The 18,437-nt window shown below is 35.6% G+C and overlaps 1 protein-coding gene across 1 annotated transcript in view; it reads right to left on the bottom strand.

Annotated features, from left to right (window-relative positions):
* Window positions 1-834: 834 nt before the first annotated feature.
* LOC124158771 (DNA damage-binding protein 2-like) overlaps window positions 835-18,437 on the bottom strand; it is a 33,353-nt gene continuing 15,750 nt past the window's right edge. The window contains exons 6-8 of the mRNA XM_046534076.1: window positions 12,673-12,805; window positions 8,148-8,358; window positions 835-1,521 (exon numbers count right to left, since the gene is read on the bottom strand). Of these exons, the coding sequence (XP_046390032.1) occupies window positions 1,376-1,521; window positions 8,148-8,358; window positions 12,673-12,805 (490 nt within the window). The 3' untranslated portion in view covers window positions 835-1,375. The remainder of the gene's footprint in view (window positions 1,522-8,147; window positions 8,359-12,672; window positions 12,806-18,437) is intronic.

Genomic DNA, 18,437 nt, shown 5'->3' with positions numbered 1-18,437 from the left:
CTCCCCAATCACCTACTGGAGTATTGCAGATTCTTGTAACACCCTATATGGCAAACGATATCTGGGCATTATGAGCACTCATTAAAATGAGATTTCGTTTCATAACAATTAGGTTTAACCCTTTCACTGCCGTTCAATCTCCGAAAACCTTCTCCTGACATGCGATAAGGTTAAAATGCATTTCGTGGGCCCTTGAGCAGGTACTTCAATAATGGGTGAGGTACACCCTCCAAATGGTCGCTAATCTGGGACCCTATGGTCGAAGAGCTCACTCTCGCAGGACCGTCTCATCGACCCTCCTAGCATTTGTATAGCACTACTGCCAATCAAGCATCAAGTACGTCTTTGAACCGTGTTTCTGCGATGAAAAATAATGATTTTGTAAACTTTGCTAAAAACGTGGCTGTGGACCACCAAATAACGGCCATTTTAGCAAAGTTAACAAAATCGTTATTTTTCATCGCAGAAACACGGTTCAAAGACGTACTCGATAGCTTGATTGGCAGGAGTGCGATGAAAACTAACATTTCTTGATGATCAGATTGATTGATTGATTTTCAAATTGCAGTCAGAGCGGTCACTTTTCGGGAGGCAGACCCCCCGAACCTCCCTTTAGGTAGGGTCAATGAGAAAGTCCTGCGCGGGTGAGCTCATCGAGGATAGGGTCCCAGATAAGCAACCTTTCAGAGTGCTTTGGCAAAACTGCTGACCGGATGGCAAGGAGGAAGAAAAAGTGCATTCACAGCAGTCTACCGAGCGAACGTACTAGGTAGGTTCACAGCAGTGAAAGGGTTAAAATTACCATCAATAATGAATTAGATTTAAGAGCAAATAAAAATTTTATGTCAAAAGATTTTATTCCATGAAATTAAATTCAACAAAAATGAGTATTCTTATCTTTGTACATTAATCACATTGGGTAAAATACTGTTTAGGAATGGAAACAAGTACAACCACCATGCCAATCTTTAGAAGACTTTCATTGGTAGCCATATAAGTTATTTTATGTCAAGTTAAAACCTGACTTTGTACTCTTTTCTTTCAAACGGACTATGTATAGTCAAAACAATTATAACAAAAATCATTATATATAAAAACACCATGGCACTTAAACAGTCATTTATAAGTAAAATTCTCATAAAACACATGTAATCGGGTTTTCTAAAGCTGCAATTAATAAGAAAAAACTAGTGACCAGACATAGCTTCATTAAATATACTGGCCAGGTATTTTCATAAAACAATGTACATCCAAAATTAATAGCCTAAACAGAGTTTAAAATATCAAAGTTGAATAAGCAAAATAAAAATACTATCAAAAAGTTCAGATATGATATAAAAAAGTAAATTTGTACCATATGTTTATGGAAAAAAATTCAAACTAATTTCTTACAATTCCTGGGTAACCTTTTACTTCTTGAATCCTGTGACGCATTGTCATCAAGTTTCGGCCGCAGCACCCGAGTGTTCATTTTCTCCTCCAAACCTCCATGATTGGTGCGCCAAATAAGAATGGTCATCCCTGGAATGAAAAATGCTCATGAATGATACTGAGAAATCTAAGAAGACAGCAAAGAATAACTTATGATAACCTGAAATGCTGAATTATTCCATCACTTTGATAACTGGAGTACCATTATGACATTTCATTCTATTCACAAAATATTATGCAAATGTTCTTGCCTAAAGTGAATAAAAATTATTATTATTATTATTCAAATTAAGGTCACGGATTCCTAAGCAGTATACAGGTAAATAGAGAAATTACGATGCAATCATTAAGGGTAGGGCTAATACAGGGATAATATTAAAATAATTATTATATAATAATTATAATAAAATAATTAAAATTATAATAAAAAATTATTAAATTATTAAATTAATTATTATTAAAATAATTAAAAATTATAATAAAAATAATTATAATATATTGATAACTGGAGTACCATTATGACATTTCATTCTATTCACAAAATACTATGCAAATGTTCTTGCCTAAAGTGAATAAAAATTATTATTATTATTCAAATTAAGGTCACGGATTCCTAAGCAGTATACAGGTAAATAGAGAAATTACGATGCAATCATCAAGGGTAGGGCTAATACAGGGATAATATTAAAAATTTATTTTTTCACAAATAAAATCTAATTGCACTAAAAATATTCGTCTTTCGATACTGATAACAATTAAATAATGGAAATATCTTACGATTAATCTTCTGTTCACAAAAAGAGTGTAAAGTTTAGTGAAAATGAAAAAAAGTATATTTTTAATTACCTTTAAAAATCGGTAGCAATCCATTGTTTTGAACAACATCTAATTATACTATATTTTAACTGTCTGATGAAAAAAATGGATCCAACAACAAAGACCAGACTTAAAATTATCATAACGAGTCAAAAATTTTTGAATTTCTGTGAAATATTAATATTATTTTTTTTCATCGATGTAAGTACATGGGAATTTTAATTAAAATAGACTTCTTCCTTAATACCTCTTTATCATCATAAAAATAAATGAATAAGAGTAGGTACAGAATTTCCTAGTTTTTAAACCTTTTTAAGACCCTTTCAATAAATATTCAAATACAGAGGTACTTATAAAATTTGCTGAAGATAACGCTCCACTGAAACCATAATCATGTATGCGACCAATTGCAGAGTGATAAATTAATTATGCTTATTTAGGCAACATTGCCCTCTAAAAAAGTTCAGGCATCCTCAAGATACCAGACTTCAAAATAAAAGGATAGTATTTTGAAAAAAATGCCTATGTGAAAGCCTATTCAATTAAAGAAAATTTTTGAGCTCAATTACTTCTCAGTACATCCCATACTTCAATTGATTATTTGGGAATTCCCAATTTCCAAATTCTAAAACAAGTTAGTAAAAATTTTTATTCTTCAACTACTTATAGCATTGAGTTTTCTCTTCATCTCACGAGGAATTAAATTCTGAGCTGGCAGGCAAGTGCAAACAACATAAATTTAACTGTAGGCTTATATCACAAGATTCTTACAAATGCAGTGTCTGAAATCCAGATCTTTTAATTCCATCAGACTTGATTGTAATCCATTAGACGCTGTCCTCAAATAACCCCCCACACATGGGGTCATATAACCAATAAACGCATTTATATATTTATAGTATTAATGAATTCTCTTCCTAACCACGCAACATCCCATATTCGCCCTAGCCTATTTGCTACACTAGGAAGCTCTGGATTGACCCTCCCATTAAGCACGCATTTTCACTATATTTTTCTGTTTTTTCTTTTCTAGAAGACTGCGATCCACCATTCCTATTATGGTCTGCCCTGAAAATTTTATTTTTAAGAGTGGAATTTTTTCTCCTTTAAACATACTGTGTTGATGTTTTCTCATTATCTTCACCCTGAGCAGCAGCAGCCTTTAAACTTTTGTATCTCCATGTCATTACATGACATACCATATAAGCACGTATAAGAAGCGCACATGTTTAACACATTCAATGCGGATGATATTTTCGCCGAAACCTCCAGTGACGGATGGGTGATTTTCCTTCATAACGGTGGTCTTGGAAGTAATACAACAGAATTTGCAATTTATTTTGTTTCTATTTCACGCAATTTGTAAAAAACCTTAATGACATACATGTATGCCACCCGTCACCAGTAATTGATAATTCACGCAACCCGCATTACACACATGCAATTTTCCTTGTATGAAGGAGTGAACTTTTCATATTTCCCTTTATAATACTTCTTCTACCGTTGATTCCTTAGGTAAATGACGAAAATATCTTGCAATTCGTCTTTACGTGTATTTTTTTTGTTTCAGCGGCCGTAGATTTAATTTTTTCAAGTCACAGAAGTAGAACACACAATGAACGGTAAGAAAAATATAAATTTATGGAATAAAAATTTTTTTTAATCCAAGCAAATCTATGTTGCCTCAGAGTTATTGCAAAATTGAAACATTATAATAAAAATTCTCGCAATTTTTATGATATATTTGAAAGCAAGGCCTTAGACAGAGCCCTGGTTGACCTTCATATTCTGGGCAAATCGTAGTCACTATCCTATGGATGCCTTCACAGTTAGCGGAGAAATGAAGAGCCTGCATCATTCCTAAAAACCTATCACGTCACATTTTAGGGAGGGACTCCAACCTTGAGCCTTAAAAATTATCCAGCAAAATAGTACAATTTGTGTATTAGAGTGTTGCATATGTGATTAATATGTTAGTTTTTATGAAAATTAAGACTGTATCTGTACCTAACACTAGAACGTATTAATGAATTACAAAATGAAAACACCATAATGAACAGAGGACAAGTAATTGATGCGGAGCAATGACTGAGAAAATATGTCGTAAAATTAGGAAAAAAACCCAAAATATGTAAAAAAAAATGTAATTTGCAATAATGATTTTAAAAATTATTAATAAAGTATAAAATACGACCCAATGGACCACATGGAAAAATTTTGGAATAAAATAGTAAGTTTTGAGATGGGAATACACGTTTTTAACAAAAACTAAGTCTGATCATAATTTTTGTGGTTGCATATAAGATATGAATAAATAAAAAAATAAGATAAAAATACTATTTAAAGGGAATAAATAATGGTTAAATGCCGTAATGCTTAAAATGCCACTGAGTTTATCTATTCATTTCCGCAATTTCGTTTACAAAGCTAAGGAAACAAATAAACGAGTAAAAAAATACAGACCAATACTGTAAATAATGTAATGCAGTGTTGCATACGCGATTAATATGTTATTTTTTATGAAAAAGAAGAAAATCTGCAACTAACCCCAACACGTATGAATAACTCAGAAAATGAAATAAAATCGAAATGAATAGAGGATTGGTAATTGACCTAGAAAAACGAATGAGAAAATATGCCGTAAAAGTAGGAAAAAGGCCCAAAAACAATCACCCAGGATAAACGTAATTTGCAACAATAAAAAAAGTTTCTAGAAAAAGAAAATCAAATATAACATAATTACCTGAAGCACCGCACTAAGATCATTTTTTTATAATGTAGTGAGTATGAAACGGGAATAAATATCTTTGATAAAAAAAGTTAGTCTAATCATAATTTTTGTGATAGCATATAAAATAAGAATAAATTAAAAATGAAGGTAAAAAAACAAATTAAAAAAGATAATCCATATGTAAGACATGATGATGATATTTACGATAAGAATAATGAAAAAGAGGTGAAAGAAATGAAAAATCTCAACCTGCCAAATTGTTCCAAAAATAGCACTAAAGTAAACAAAAAAACACTAAAAATTAAGGAATACGTAGAACTAGAAACTGACACTTCCGCAATGGTGTAAGGTCACTCCCAAACTGCGGGACGGTGAAAAAGTAATGCTAGGCACGCTCGGAGCACCCTAGTGACCAGCGGAAAAACGAACTCCTGAAGACATACATTTATGTCATCCGCCAGAGTGGAAAAGCCTTCATGGCATATATATATGTCATCCGCACTGAAAGTGTTAAGAGACACGCCCTTATTTTGAGCATCAGAGCTAAAGAAAAAAAATTTTCCGGCATTTTTTTTAATCCTATCACGTGGAGTTGCAGACGTATGCCTGGACTTTTGACAGTTATCAAATTTTCCTCTTTCAACACTAAAAATTTACAAGGCTTTTTTCAGCTAAATTTACACGATATGTACGGCGCTCGGAAATAAGAAGGTATTCACTTGCAGTCTTAGCCTTATGATGATTACTAGGTATGGTAGATTGGATACCTTGGATCCGATTATCCTCAGATAATGCCCTTCACCTTACTAATCAGATCCAAATTCCGTGAAGAAATTGAATCTGAATCCAAAATTTTAAATCAATGCTTTCATGAATGCAACGTCCCATCAGAATGAGTAGAAAGAGTTCCGATCATCTCATCGCATATGCCATTGCTCTATGATGCTTGTCCTACTCACAAAAGATTTTGTTTAAATGCTCTTGTAGGAGTAATGCAATAGAATTGCAGCCATGGAAAATTTTACGGCAAAACACCACAGGCACATAGCATGAATCTTCCCAAGAGATTGGACAACAAGCGGGGGAATCTCAGTGCCGTAGGATAATAACCACGTCATAGATTTCACAGAACCACACTCAGCCCTCCATCAGCCAATGCCTCTGCCTTTTTTTTCCTTTCCGAGACCCCACAAACTATAAATCACTTGCCTTAAAGGAAAATATCAAGTTACACACGAACAATGTAAACGTGTTTCATCCCTACCCTGTCTCACCAACTGACCTTTTTCAGTCCACCAGCTTCAATTCTCCCAGTTTCTGGAGGCCAAATGCTAGGCGAGTCACCTACTGAGCTCAAAGATATCTCAATAGCTTTTGGCAATTGTATGATTGCATGACACGCACGAGGTTTAAAAAAGAATGAGACCTAATGCGACGCATACCTGACAGCATTTAAGTTTTTTAAGTTATAATTTATTAACCCAGAGCTTTATAGTCACAACAAGGGCACTAATATTCAACATAGTCCAAACAGGATGATTTTGGAAGAAACAAGCGTAGCATGAGCGCATTCAAAAAGAAGAGACAGACTGGAAACTTCAGGCAATGCAAACTGCATACATCACATTGCTGCACCTTTGCCCCTTCGCTTTGAAGGCTACTATGTCACATGCAGGGTCACATGTGTGTTCCTTGCTCCTTTGCTCATAGCCTTGTTGATTAAAAGAATTGCCCTTTGATTGGAAAGAATTTTAAAGAAATTAAAAGTTGCTCGTTGCGTTCCTTCCCCTAGACCTTTCCTTCAGCACTCTTCACTTACAAGCATTTTCGATTTCTTCTATCCGCTTTATAGTCCAGCAATGTACACACTTGTTTGAAATTTTTAAACCACAGGTTTTGACACCAATATAATTTTCAGTTGCAATAATCCTCAGTAGCATCTGAAGATGATTTTTGAAAAATCAGGTCCTTAACGTAATGGAAATGACTCGACAAGACAGATGTTGATTATTAACCAGGTATTGTCCTTCAAAACTACACGCGTTTCTCTACGTTTGATATGCGATTACTATTTGCAGTATATATGCTGCGGGATGCCCACTTGTGGCTGTATATTAAGCGAGCCTTCGCGTGGAGCGAAATTCGTGTAAGAGACGCACCCCCATTTTCGGCTGCAATTTCTGGGAAAAAAGGTGCACCTCTTACACGTGCTTATACAGTATTTTAAATTATTTATGTACTTGGTATCCTTTTTGTTGCAATATGATATTATTTACTACATACACATTCTTATGATTCAAGTCTAATTTAGAAATTGGATTGCTTCACAAATTGGAATTTCAGCACTCCTCAGAGGAAGAAAGGTAAACATAACCGGGGAGCATTATGTTCTGCAAATCAGAATCGATAGACATGTCTACCTTCATGCAAAAGAGCTGCACAATGATAAAAGGCAGGAGAGTATGGAGTTGGCTTTTAATCAGCATCTTAAATCTGTGGAGTGTCACTCCCATACCAAGAGATTCCAGGAAATGGTTCCATCGAAGTTATCCAAACTCACTCTTAAAGCTTGAGAACAGGTATTTATGCTTGATAATAATAACAAACAAGAGATACCTTAAATTTTATTAAACTGAATATGAATGCAATAGTTACTTGAGAAAGTGTAAATGAATACAACAACTGGCAGATATATGACTAGTGAAGACCTAGTGGCACTGAAAACTCAAACATGCACAATGATTCAAAAGACAGCAGTGAAACAAAACTGTCGTACCCTTGCAACCCATGTGCTAGGGCAAAAAGGGTCATAAAATGTTTTTGGAATAGGTCCGTCAAAATCTAGAGGGGGAATCCAGGGAGGGAGATGTTTCTCTCACAGGAGTTGGGGGCAATCGACCATTTTTTCAGCCAGAGATCACTAACACCATCTGTAAAAGGCTGCTCCCAAGAAGTCTAGTAGGTAAAATTAATTCACTGTTACTTCTTCCATCAAGGGAAATAAACTGATGTGTAATAAGGAGGGCAATAAAAGTATACCAAACCCCTGAAAACGAAGTTAACATTTTCCCAGTCCTGTCCAATTTGTTAAATGGTAGTTTCACTGTACACCTATCTGCAAGGAGAAAAAAAATTGGAGAAACAAAAATAAAAAGATCCTGTTACTCACCCATTCCAGAAGCAAGGTATTCTCCCAAATGATTGAATGCATTCAGTGACACTATTCCACTGACACCTATGCGAAAAAGCTGATAGAGTAAGCTCCCACTTTCAGCATCAAAGAAGTCGATAGCTCTCAAGTCATCTCCGACGCAGTCATTCATGGAAGGATCAGGATATCGTCCCACAACAATTATATCCTCCAAAGGATGCCATTGAGCCTAAAAATACAACATAAATACTCTTTGAGATCACACAAACTACACTAATTGATTAACCCTTCAAATGCCTGAAGGGTTGTTGCACCAGACTTCTTAAGGATATACCACATGGCTAGAGACTCGTGAAATTCACAAGATGCGATATCGCAAAATAACACAAAATAATGTGAAATCACTAAATAAAAATGAAATTTCACTTTTTTTTGCTATTTTAGTTGAATTAGTGAAAAAATCAAACCCAATGAGTCATAATTTAATAAAGCCTGAACCTTCATTGTTTAACACTGATGACGTTCATTTGATCCATCTCATTGGAATTCCAAGGTCAATTGGTGTATTTTGTCTCGCGCATATTGAATTTGTGTAATATTGCGCACTGTAGTGATGTCTCCCCCGGAATTTGCCGTTAAACTAATCATGGCCTCTATCTTCGCTTCACATTTATCAACCCTGAAATTCTTGGAAATGTATAGAATGATGTTCTTTCTCTCCTGAAGAAATAGATAACCTGAATTAATAAAGTGCTGTAAGAAATTTAACGTGACCGCGAAAGAGCGTAAATATAAGCTCATGTGCCCGGCATGCATCAATGCCGAGCAGTAATTCCGGTGACTCACCGTGACACAGTAAACAGTGTTATTGGATAACTTGTTGCAAGAAAAACTCAAGTGTGGGTCTAACTTAACAATTTTGCCGACTAAAACACGGCTGCTGGCTGGAAACAGAAGGCCACTTTCTGACGAGATGACTTTCTGCCGGCCGCCGTTCACGGCACGGCACACAGCATAGCATGCGAGTCGTCTTGTCTGAAAGCAGCCTGAATTTCACGCTGTCATACTGTGAACGGTGGCTGGCAAAAAGTCGTATTGTCAGAAAGTAGCCTTAATGTAGCACTGCCTGCATTTCATGTCGTAGACAGCACAGGTGCTGGTGACCACGGTGGCCATTGACAGCACCGCGATTCATCTTGTTTGAAGACATCCATAAAGACCTATTGTTAGTGGAAAGCACGCAGCGCTAGCAGTTTGGGGAAGGGGAGGATGGAACAGAAAGGATAGGAGGAGAGGGGGTGCTTAGTATTAGCGGAGAGATCTTCGGATATTCAACGCTCTACTGAGCCTCAATGGAAAAAAAATCATTTCAACAAACCCCTGGTTCACTTTTTTTTGTATCCAATTGTGTTTAGTTATGCATGCTTCTTTCATGGCCTTTCTTGACAAATTGGCAACAGCTGTAATCAATACTAAACGATTTTGTTGAAACAACCTTCTCTCGGCACCTAGGTGAGGGCTAACAAAAGGAAGCCCACGACATGAAAAATTTTGGTCAAAATGTAAGTTATACATTATTTACGGTTATGACACAGCTACCCAGCACTCAGTTCCAAAACACTGACATGATTGGTCGTCATTCGTGCTTGGGCTGTTTTTAATAACAGCTACAGCTTTACATATCAAATGAGGGAAATGAATTTTTAAATTCCGAAAAACCTAGAGTTACCGTTCATACCAGGACAAGTGATTCGGCTCAGAAGGATTTTATGTGAAAGACAAAGTATTACTGTGTAAATTTTGGGATAAAAGACTTGAATCTGAAAGACCTTGTCACCCTGTTAAAGCGCATGAATTGCGATACACATAAACGTGCAAAAGAAAGGGGACCTGCAAAATGACAGCTATCATTTGAACAGACAGTTACTCAGTCAAAGAAAGTGAAGGAGGCGAAAGAGGAGTTTGTTGTCCCTATTACAGAAGCATTTATAAATGCTGGAATTAGTGTAAAGAAACTTGATAATCCAAAAATTTGGGAAAGGCTCTGGAAGTATATATGTATATGAAGGGTAGAGGGGATTTGCCGTCTGCCAATCACATTCGCCAACAATACATTCTGATTATAGGGAAAAAGAAGCAGGAAGAGCTTAAATATTGTGTTATAGGTCTAAATTAATACAATGAAACCGAAAACAAATTTCAGTACTATTTGGTCAATTTTTACTCTAGTCTTCCTCACAAAGACAATCAAGTGAAGAGTTCATGGTGCACCTTTTCTTGCTCACTCTATAATATTAATGCTTGAACCATTAGTGGGTTCCCACTCTAACTAAATTATAAAATTCACGGTTTTTTCCAGGTTTTCACGGTCTAAATTGTCTCAAATTCACGGTCTGTTGATAAGCCATTTTAGGAAGAAATATTGATTACATAACAATCACTGGCCGCACGTTAACTAAAAATATAGCAAACGCGATAAATGCCTGGAATACAAACGCAGCAATGATGTCGCCTATTGTTAGCTAAATTTACGGCCGGCTAAAGGTTGTGAGTGGGAAAATGGAGTGTGACAGGGAAGTGAAGACGTGTCTGATTTCCTGCCAGGGTTAATGATCATTTTGGCTAACGGTCTTTCAATCACAGCCTTAAGGTCTGTGTGTCGCCATGGCAGTGTCTGGGATTGACTGACCTTGAATATGATCGACATATCGATTTTTCTTTTAATCCGTCAATCGTAGATCTACAATCAAGTTTGAGAGGTTTTTTAAGGTTTTACAATGAATTCCATGGCTATATCCAGGTGTTTTCACGGAAGACTGAATTCACGGTTTTAAGGTTTTCACGGTTGAGTGGGAACCCTGCATTATATGTGTGCCTTGAACCATTTCCTTCATTTAGTTTTATCAGAAATTTTGTACTCTGGAAATTGTATTTAATGTTATTTAAAATGCAAATGCAAAAGTATAAGCAATCGTGAAATGTGCACCAAAAACTCATTAAACACCTAGAAATATGCAAAAATTTTAACATTATAATAACACTGCCAAGATTTTCTATAACACCAAAATCGCATAGTTTTAAAATGAATTTTAGAAAAAAATAAAACCACTTTCACGGATCTCTACACATGGCTAGTCATTGGTAACTTCCTAATTTAATGTCTATGGTGAGCAACTCATAAGAAGAGGCACCAGTGATGCTCTGTTTTTAAATACCCCAATGAAACTTATAAATACAATTGGGAAGCAGCAAGATTGGTAATGGAAATAAACCACAGATGCCCAGAAGAACTTAGTAGCAGATGAAATTGTCCCTTACAATTTTTTTAGCTTAACAGTCAAAGCAGAGTATCAAAAGTACATATCAATGGCTAAGTTATAAAAACACTTATCTCCAAAATAGCAACTTTTTAGGAGAGCAAAAAACGATTAATATTTTTAATTGTACATTGAAATTAAAAACCAAAAGTTCATAATACTAATAAAGAAGCCATCATTTACAAACAGAGAGTCGTTATTTGCTCTTATTTAATTTTTTTATGTCATCACACTTTGTTTAAGATACATGTCTCAAACCGGCTGAATTTGAGATACATGTTGTAAGAACTTAGCCAATGATATGTATCAGCTTCTTAGCATATGCACACTTAATTAATGCACAGTGAAAGACCTTACAAGAGAAGAATTTTTCCCAGGGTAGGAAAGAAAATGAAATTCTATTTAAATTTTTTTTTTGGAGCATTGACTGTTGGCTTATACCATTGGCCTAGATGGTGTTAAAAGGTATCACAAGAAAGGAAATAAAAGGTTTACAATGCAAAGTAAATAAAATAATAATATGATAACAACATGTAACCATCAGATAGACTAATGATTAAAAGCCAATATTAATAATCTAACACATTCCTCGTGCAAACTGAACCATACATATGAAATATCTAATGCAATATTTTATTTAAAATATCATCATTTTCTTCATACCCTAAGCAAATGTTTGTAATTTGCCATGATCTGAATTTTATCTTTTAGCCTAATATGAAGAAAACCATAATTACCATAGCCTAAAAATTATTGACGTTTGCATTAAATTTCTTGGAATTCTATAGATAATGCTTGAAGATGATCCTAACCCCCACGTTTAAAATGCAGCTTAGAGTAAAAAAATTGGGGACTTGTACTAAAGCTCAGGAAAAATTGGATTTAACATGAAAATTTCAAGATTGAAAAACAAAATAAAAATCTCAAGATTTACATTTTTTCTTTCCAATATCTCAACCTGTCAAAAAATGGAGATCATGGAAATAGAAATTGAACCAAAGATGAAAGTTGCAAGGAAAAAAAATCATCTGGCTTGACCAGGATTCAAACCTGAATACAAATACTTCATGAGCCAAACATTTTTTTACGACTGGAGTCCATTTCAGTGGACATATTTTTGAATGAAAAACTCATGCTTTAGTATGATAGAGCAGCACCAGTTACTTGCTCTATGTAGTACCACACTAATAGTAAGTTTTAGCATTAAAAGCATAAAAAATTCAAACCTTAATGGAGGTTAAATGTTGGAATTGACGATGAGGGTGAATAATAACATTTTCAAGGGTCCACAATGGGCCCCTGTAGACGCGCAGCTGACTATGCTGATCAGTAGTTAGGAGTCGACAGCCATCAGTGTAACTGTAATTGATCAAAATAAGTTTTAAAGCCTGACTCTTAATCACATCTCATAAATGATAATCCCCATGATTTCTTCCCAAATATTAGCCATCAAAGAAGTTTTTCACCCAAATACGATATGTGCTCTATAGGTGACATTTACCATTGAAATTGACACTAATCTGTCTTTTAATGGGAAATATCATCCAGTGCATTTAACTTTGCACCCATGCACGTGACTGCAAACAAAGTTACTTGCTCTATGTAGTGCTTCTACAGCTATAATTCAAAGAAAAAATTAGCATTCATGGCTCTCTCAAGATGAACTTGCTCATGCACTCAAAGGAATTTTGTAGTTTGAGCAATACGTTCCACTATCTCACCACAAAATGCTTGGGGAGAAAATCAAATTCCACTCGAATTTTTTCCTGATTTAGAATTCCATGCATAGGGATTGATTTTAAAATATGCACTCAAAATTTTAAACATTCTTGACTATGTGGACTTAACTTAATCCTAAATAATCTATTTCATTCAATTTGACGAAACTATGCAAATGTTCTTGCCTAAAGTGAATAAAAATTATTATTATTATTATTTCCCTGACAATGGTTTCAGCCTAAAATGTAATTTGACAATAAGAATTTGGGCTTAGACATTAAACTCTGATAGATTAACCGAATGAGGCATTTTTATTTGACAAAATTTTCTGTGCATAAGTAAATAATTCCATAGTTTGGCCAATATAAGGGGCACGAAGTCCATTAATCACCAGCTAGTCCTTTTCAGATTCAAGGCATTGGCACTTGCATAGTAACAAAGGTAGGGTCCTCAATAAGGCGTATCAGTTAATGAAATGAAAAAAATTTGTTGTATTCTAACAATTTATTATAAGGTACAACTAGTTTTGATGCAGCAGCATCATCTTCAGGTAACTAGATGGTACCACGGACACTGCTGCATGGAAATTAGTCGTGCCTTAAATTAAATTGGTGGAACACAAAAAAGTTTTTCACTTTATTAACGCCCAAATGAACTTACACAAAATTGAGCCCGCGACGATAGAGATAAGGCATATCAGGGTTACAGATGCCTTTCTGTAAGACTTAAAAGTTAGAGTGAGTCTGTGTGAAGCCAGTTTGAGAGGCATTGCTAACTGCAATTGCTCCACTATCTCACTTTTCTTCAGTAAAATTACATTTGCAAGGAATTATTTAAAGAATTATTAACTGCATTATGAAGTTAAAAAATATATTAATATGGGAAATCTTATGTTATTCATCATCAAAAGCATCATCACTCCTCAATAATCCTAAGATTGGTTTAAAGCAGCTCTCCACACAATTCTCCCATCAGCTAATCTTTTCGTACTTAAATATTTCTTCTCTTTCATATCCTTCGTTATCAGTTGTGTCATTACACCATTAAATCTATCATCTAATCAGTCTATCATCTGATTCCTCATACATTAACCCATTCGTATCCATCCCCTGGGATTTAAATCAATCCCAAACTCCGCTGACTTTTAAAGAATTTGAACACATTTGTAGTGTTGGTTTAAATAAGACATTTAATAGAGTTTTTGTTGACTGATTTCCGCCAAATTTTGATATGTTGCTAAGAGTTAGCTTCTCTTACATTTGGTGAAAGTATAAATATTTCAAGGGCGATTTACAATGGAAAAAATCTCCAAATAGCAACCAGATGGCAGCTACTATTAGATACACTATTTGGCCAAAAACTTACAAAAATAAACTCGTAAGATAGCAGCAGGATCAACTGATAGATATCACTATGCATTCTGCGTACTGATACGATTGTGGTGTTTGTGGCCAGCTTCAGGCCATGTACCACTACTTTTGTGGATGGGAATGGGTTAAGGTATGAATGGATACGAAAGCAATGTGCACTCCCAATAATTACATAACTGAGTTGTGGCACGGGACAGAGTCCAAAACCTCTTGCCTCAAGGTAACCCCAAGTCTGAGGCTGCTTTCAGATGTTCTGATTTTTCTGTGTTTTGTGAACCGCATTCTGCCATGACTTACAAATCCATGGACCTTTACAGGTGCCTTCAGATGCATTTAACTGCCCTGTTATATTAACCAAGCCTATTTCCATCTGGCACAATGAAATACCCGTTACAATAAAACATCTTACATGGTTCCAGGCTGTGCCACAAACTGCCCATGCCAATCCGCATGACTTGGCCTTCTGTGAAAAATCTTAATATGTACTACATTTTTGTGCAGTTTACCTAAGGCAATAACCACCGCCTGTATGCACTATGATTATAGGAAAATCAATATCTGATAATATGTGCTCACTAATTCATACTAAATTCTCTGTACTTTTGGGGGCTTTGCTTTCACCGCAGGTAATTAATTTTTTTGAGCTAATAATCTTCATGAGAAACATTGTATCAACACAGGATTAATTTAAGGGTAAGGAAATTGCTAGTGAGGACTTTGGTATCGAGTATTCAGCTCGATGTTAATAAGACCTGGACACTTGGAAAAACCTGAATAACATAATAATTTTTTCCATCCCTCTGACAGACAGCTTCAGCATTCGCTCCAATGTTAGTGGAAAAATTACTGTATCACTCGAACATTTTCCACAATCGGTCGAGGGATGGAAATCTCATCCCTTTTTCCACTGCTGACACTGTCCTTCGGCCAATCAGAACATACAGCTGCTAACAGCAATAGGGTGGTTTCCTTCATCAAAGAAAACGAAAGGCATTGATTGCGATTCGTTACCCACCATTAGTGTATTCATAATATACAAATTATTTTGTTTTAGAAATACCGGGTTAGACGAATGGCAATGGTCCATTTTTATCCTCATTTGAAAAGGGCCAGATTGGCGCCCATGCGATGCCACTCCACGTGACGTCACAGGGACATAGTTTCTATAGGAGAAGATAGGAGTTATACATCGTCTGAGGTTACCAATGCATGCACGAGGCACAGAGCTCAGGGAAACATGTCTTAACAATCACTTATTAAAACTGGCTAAGGTCGGAAAGTTTTCCTCGTTTGATAAGTTATTAATAATCCTTATTTAAGCCAAGCGCTACCAGCCAGCAGGGTACTAGGCTACCCGCTAGCAGCCTGCGTCGTATCAGCGCTAAGCCTCGCCTCAAGGTCACCTCGCAGGGCGGCAACGGGAACCAGAAATACGTCACGCGGAGAGATTTCCCGGCATTCGTACTTACGCGTCGCATTTTCGCGCGCTTGAAATTTTTCACTTTTCATTTAATCGGGAAAAATAGATATCGTCATTTAAAAATCTAAAAGCATGAAATACGTACTCCAGGAGTAATAATCTTTCGATTTAGGCAATAAAAAAATAATAGGAAACCACCCTATTGTAATGTCACTTTTAAGCTTTTAATTGAATGACTGTTGTAAGCACAGAAAGTGATGGAAGAAGCGATGGAAAAGGGATGGTGAGAATGACTTTGTGATTCAGAAAATGATGGGTTGAGCGATCACTATTTTGGTCCCTGAAAAACTATCAGGCTTGAAAGAGATAAAGAAAGGATAGAGAAATTTTAAGAGTGGTTATAGAATTGAGGGTCACAGGAAAATAATAATAGAAAATAATAATAACAGTGGCAAGGGCTCAGTGGCATGAGGAAGAAGGTGTTGATGGAGGGTGTTTCAGAGTCTCATAGGATTGGAGGCATCGGAAACGGATTCAGTCAGATTCGATCGAGAACCTATCCTACGCTCGTATTCCATGCGTTTCACGAATGCTATCGGAAAGCATTCCTCTTTTGGTATGACGTCAATAATCATCCTAAATGGGAAATGATAAAACATCACAATTTTCAAGAGACAACTGAGCAGCGAAAACAATCTCCAGCTAGGTTTGACACTTCTCAATGGAGGCGAAAGGTACCGTATATCTCCGAATATAGTCCCCCCTTTTTTTCCAAAAATGGCCGCGGAAAAGTAAGGGGGGGGGGACTATAATCGAGTGTAATCCAATTTAGCATACTAAAGGTGACCATAAAGTAATAAATAACGGCATAATGGCTAATGTTCTCGTAGTCTTTCTATTTGAGTATATTTATGAGGATTATAATCGGAGATATTAGTAAATACTGCCACGTTTTACCGGAAATTAAGACAATTTTTACCACAAATGTTGTACAGATACGATTATTCCGATTCAAATAGCATATCGAATATACGTTTTCACGGAATCCATCGGGTAGCCGCTAATTTTTCTTGGAAAAGTATTGTTAGAATAATTCAATCGACACTGATCACTTAATGACGCAAAACAGTAAATAATTAAAATGAAAACTAAACACACACTATCATTACATTAATCGAACACTAGAATTGAATCAATAGTATATGTACCCGTCGCTCATTTAATAACTACACGATTTAAATAATTGCGAAAAATAAACAGATAAAGTGAACCTTTCGTGACGATTTAGCATTCCATTGCGTCCGTAGCTACCACGTAGCTACTATACGTCCGTGCGGTTCGTGTTTACAACCACTGCCTTTACCGCCTTCACAGAACAGGAATGCGCAATAGGTGATGCATTTGTTTCTGAAAAGGCGCAATAATCGACGACTTTAAACCAGAAGCGCCGGCACTACTGCATTTGATCGAAATACAGCGACTCAGCATCGAAAGTGTAATCAATTTATTGAGGAATATCTTCAATTCGTCAGGGTAAATAGGATCGATAAATTACGTCGCATAACGTTTCGCAATTATTTCCGCGATATTTTCTTTATTAAAAATAATTTTACGTTCAACAGTGAGGTGATGGATCAAGTAGAAAGATGAGGATCAATCCTGCCGCAGATTAGAGGCCTTCAAAGACGGAGTTTCGATGCCAATTAAAAAAAGCCGTTGCAGAATACGCCATAAATCATAGTATTTACAGCGCTAGCAAAGCGCTAATACATCGCGGAAGTCATTTCGGGGGTCTCGATGCGGCAGATTCAAAGAATTAGAGGAAAATATCGTCGAATTTGTGCGCAAATGCAGAGCAGAAGCTCTTTGTGTAACTTATGCAATGATTCGCGACGAGGCATTGAAAATTGATATAATTTTTTTTCAGTTTTAATGTTTGTTGGAAAAAGTTTATTTCTTAATTTTATTACTTTGATATTTGTAAGTCCTGTAGTTTAATTGTTTTGCTTAGCAGGCATTTGATAGCAATATTTTTATAATATTTATAATTTATTTAACACAATTTTATTTAGATTTCCTAAATTCTTCAGGTCACTTGGATTTGTGATGACTTGATGGGTGTGTTACACTGGATCTAAGGAAGTTTCAGGGCCAAATGCAATACTGTTTATGGGCTTTAAGTTAAAGCTTATATATTGACATTGTCTGTAGTCATTTGGAAATCAAAAATATTAATAATTTGTGAAGGTTTAAAAAATACAATAGCCTTGGATACTTAAAAAAATGTCTCATTTCTTCATTACATCTGGTTAAGGAACTATAAATTACTGATACATGCAATGGATCACAACATGTTTTAGGAATAGTTATTTTGTTGTGATGGAAAATATGTGAACAGATTTGTTCTTAATCTTCACAGAAAATAATAGTTTTTATCGAATCTAGAATCTTAACTTGCTAACCACAGAAAAATTGCCTTCCT

Source organism: Ischnura elegans, chromosome 5, assembly GCF_921293095.1.
Source record: "Ischnura elegans chromosome 5, ioIscEleg1.1, whole genome shotgun sequence".
Classification (NCBI taxonomy): domain Eukaryota; kingdom Metazoa; phylum Arthropoda; class Insecta; order Odonata; family Coenagrionidae; genus Ischnura; species Ischnura elegans.
This window is presented reverse-complemented; position numbering and strand designations above follow the sequence as displayed.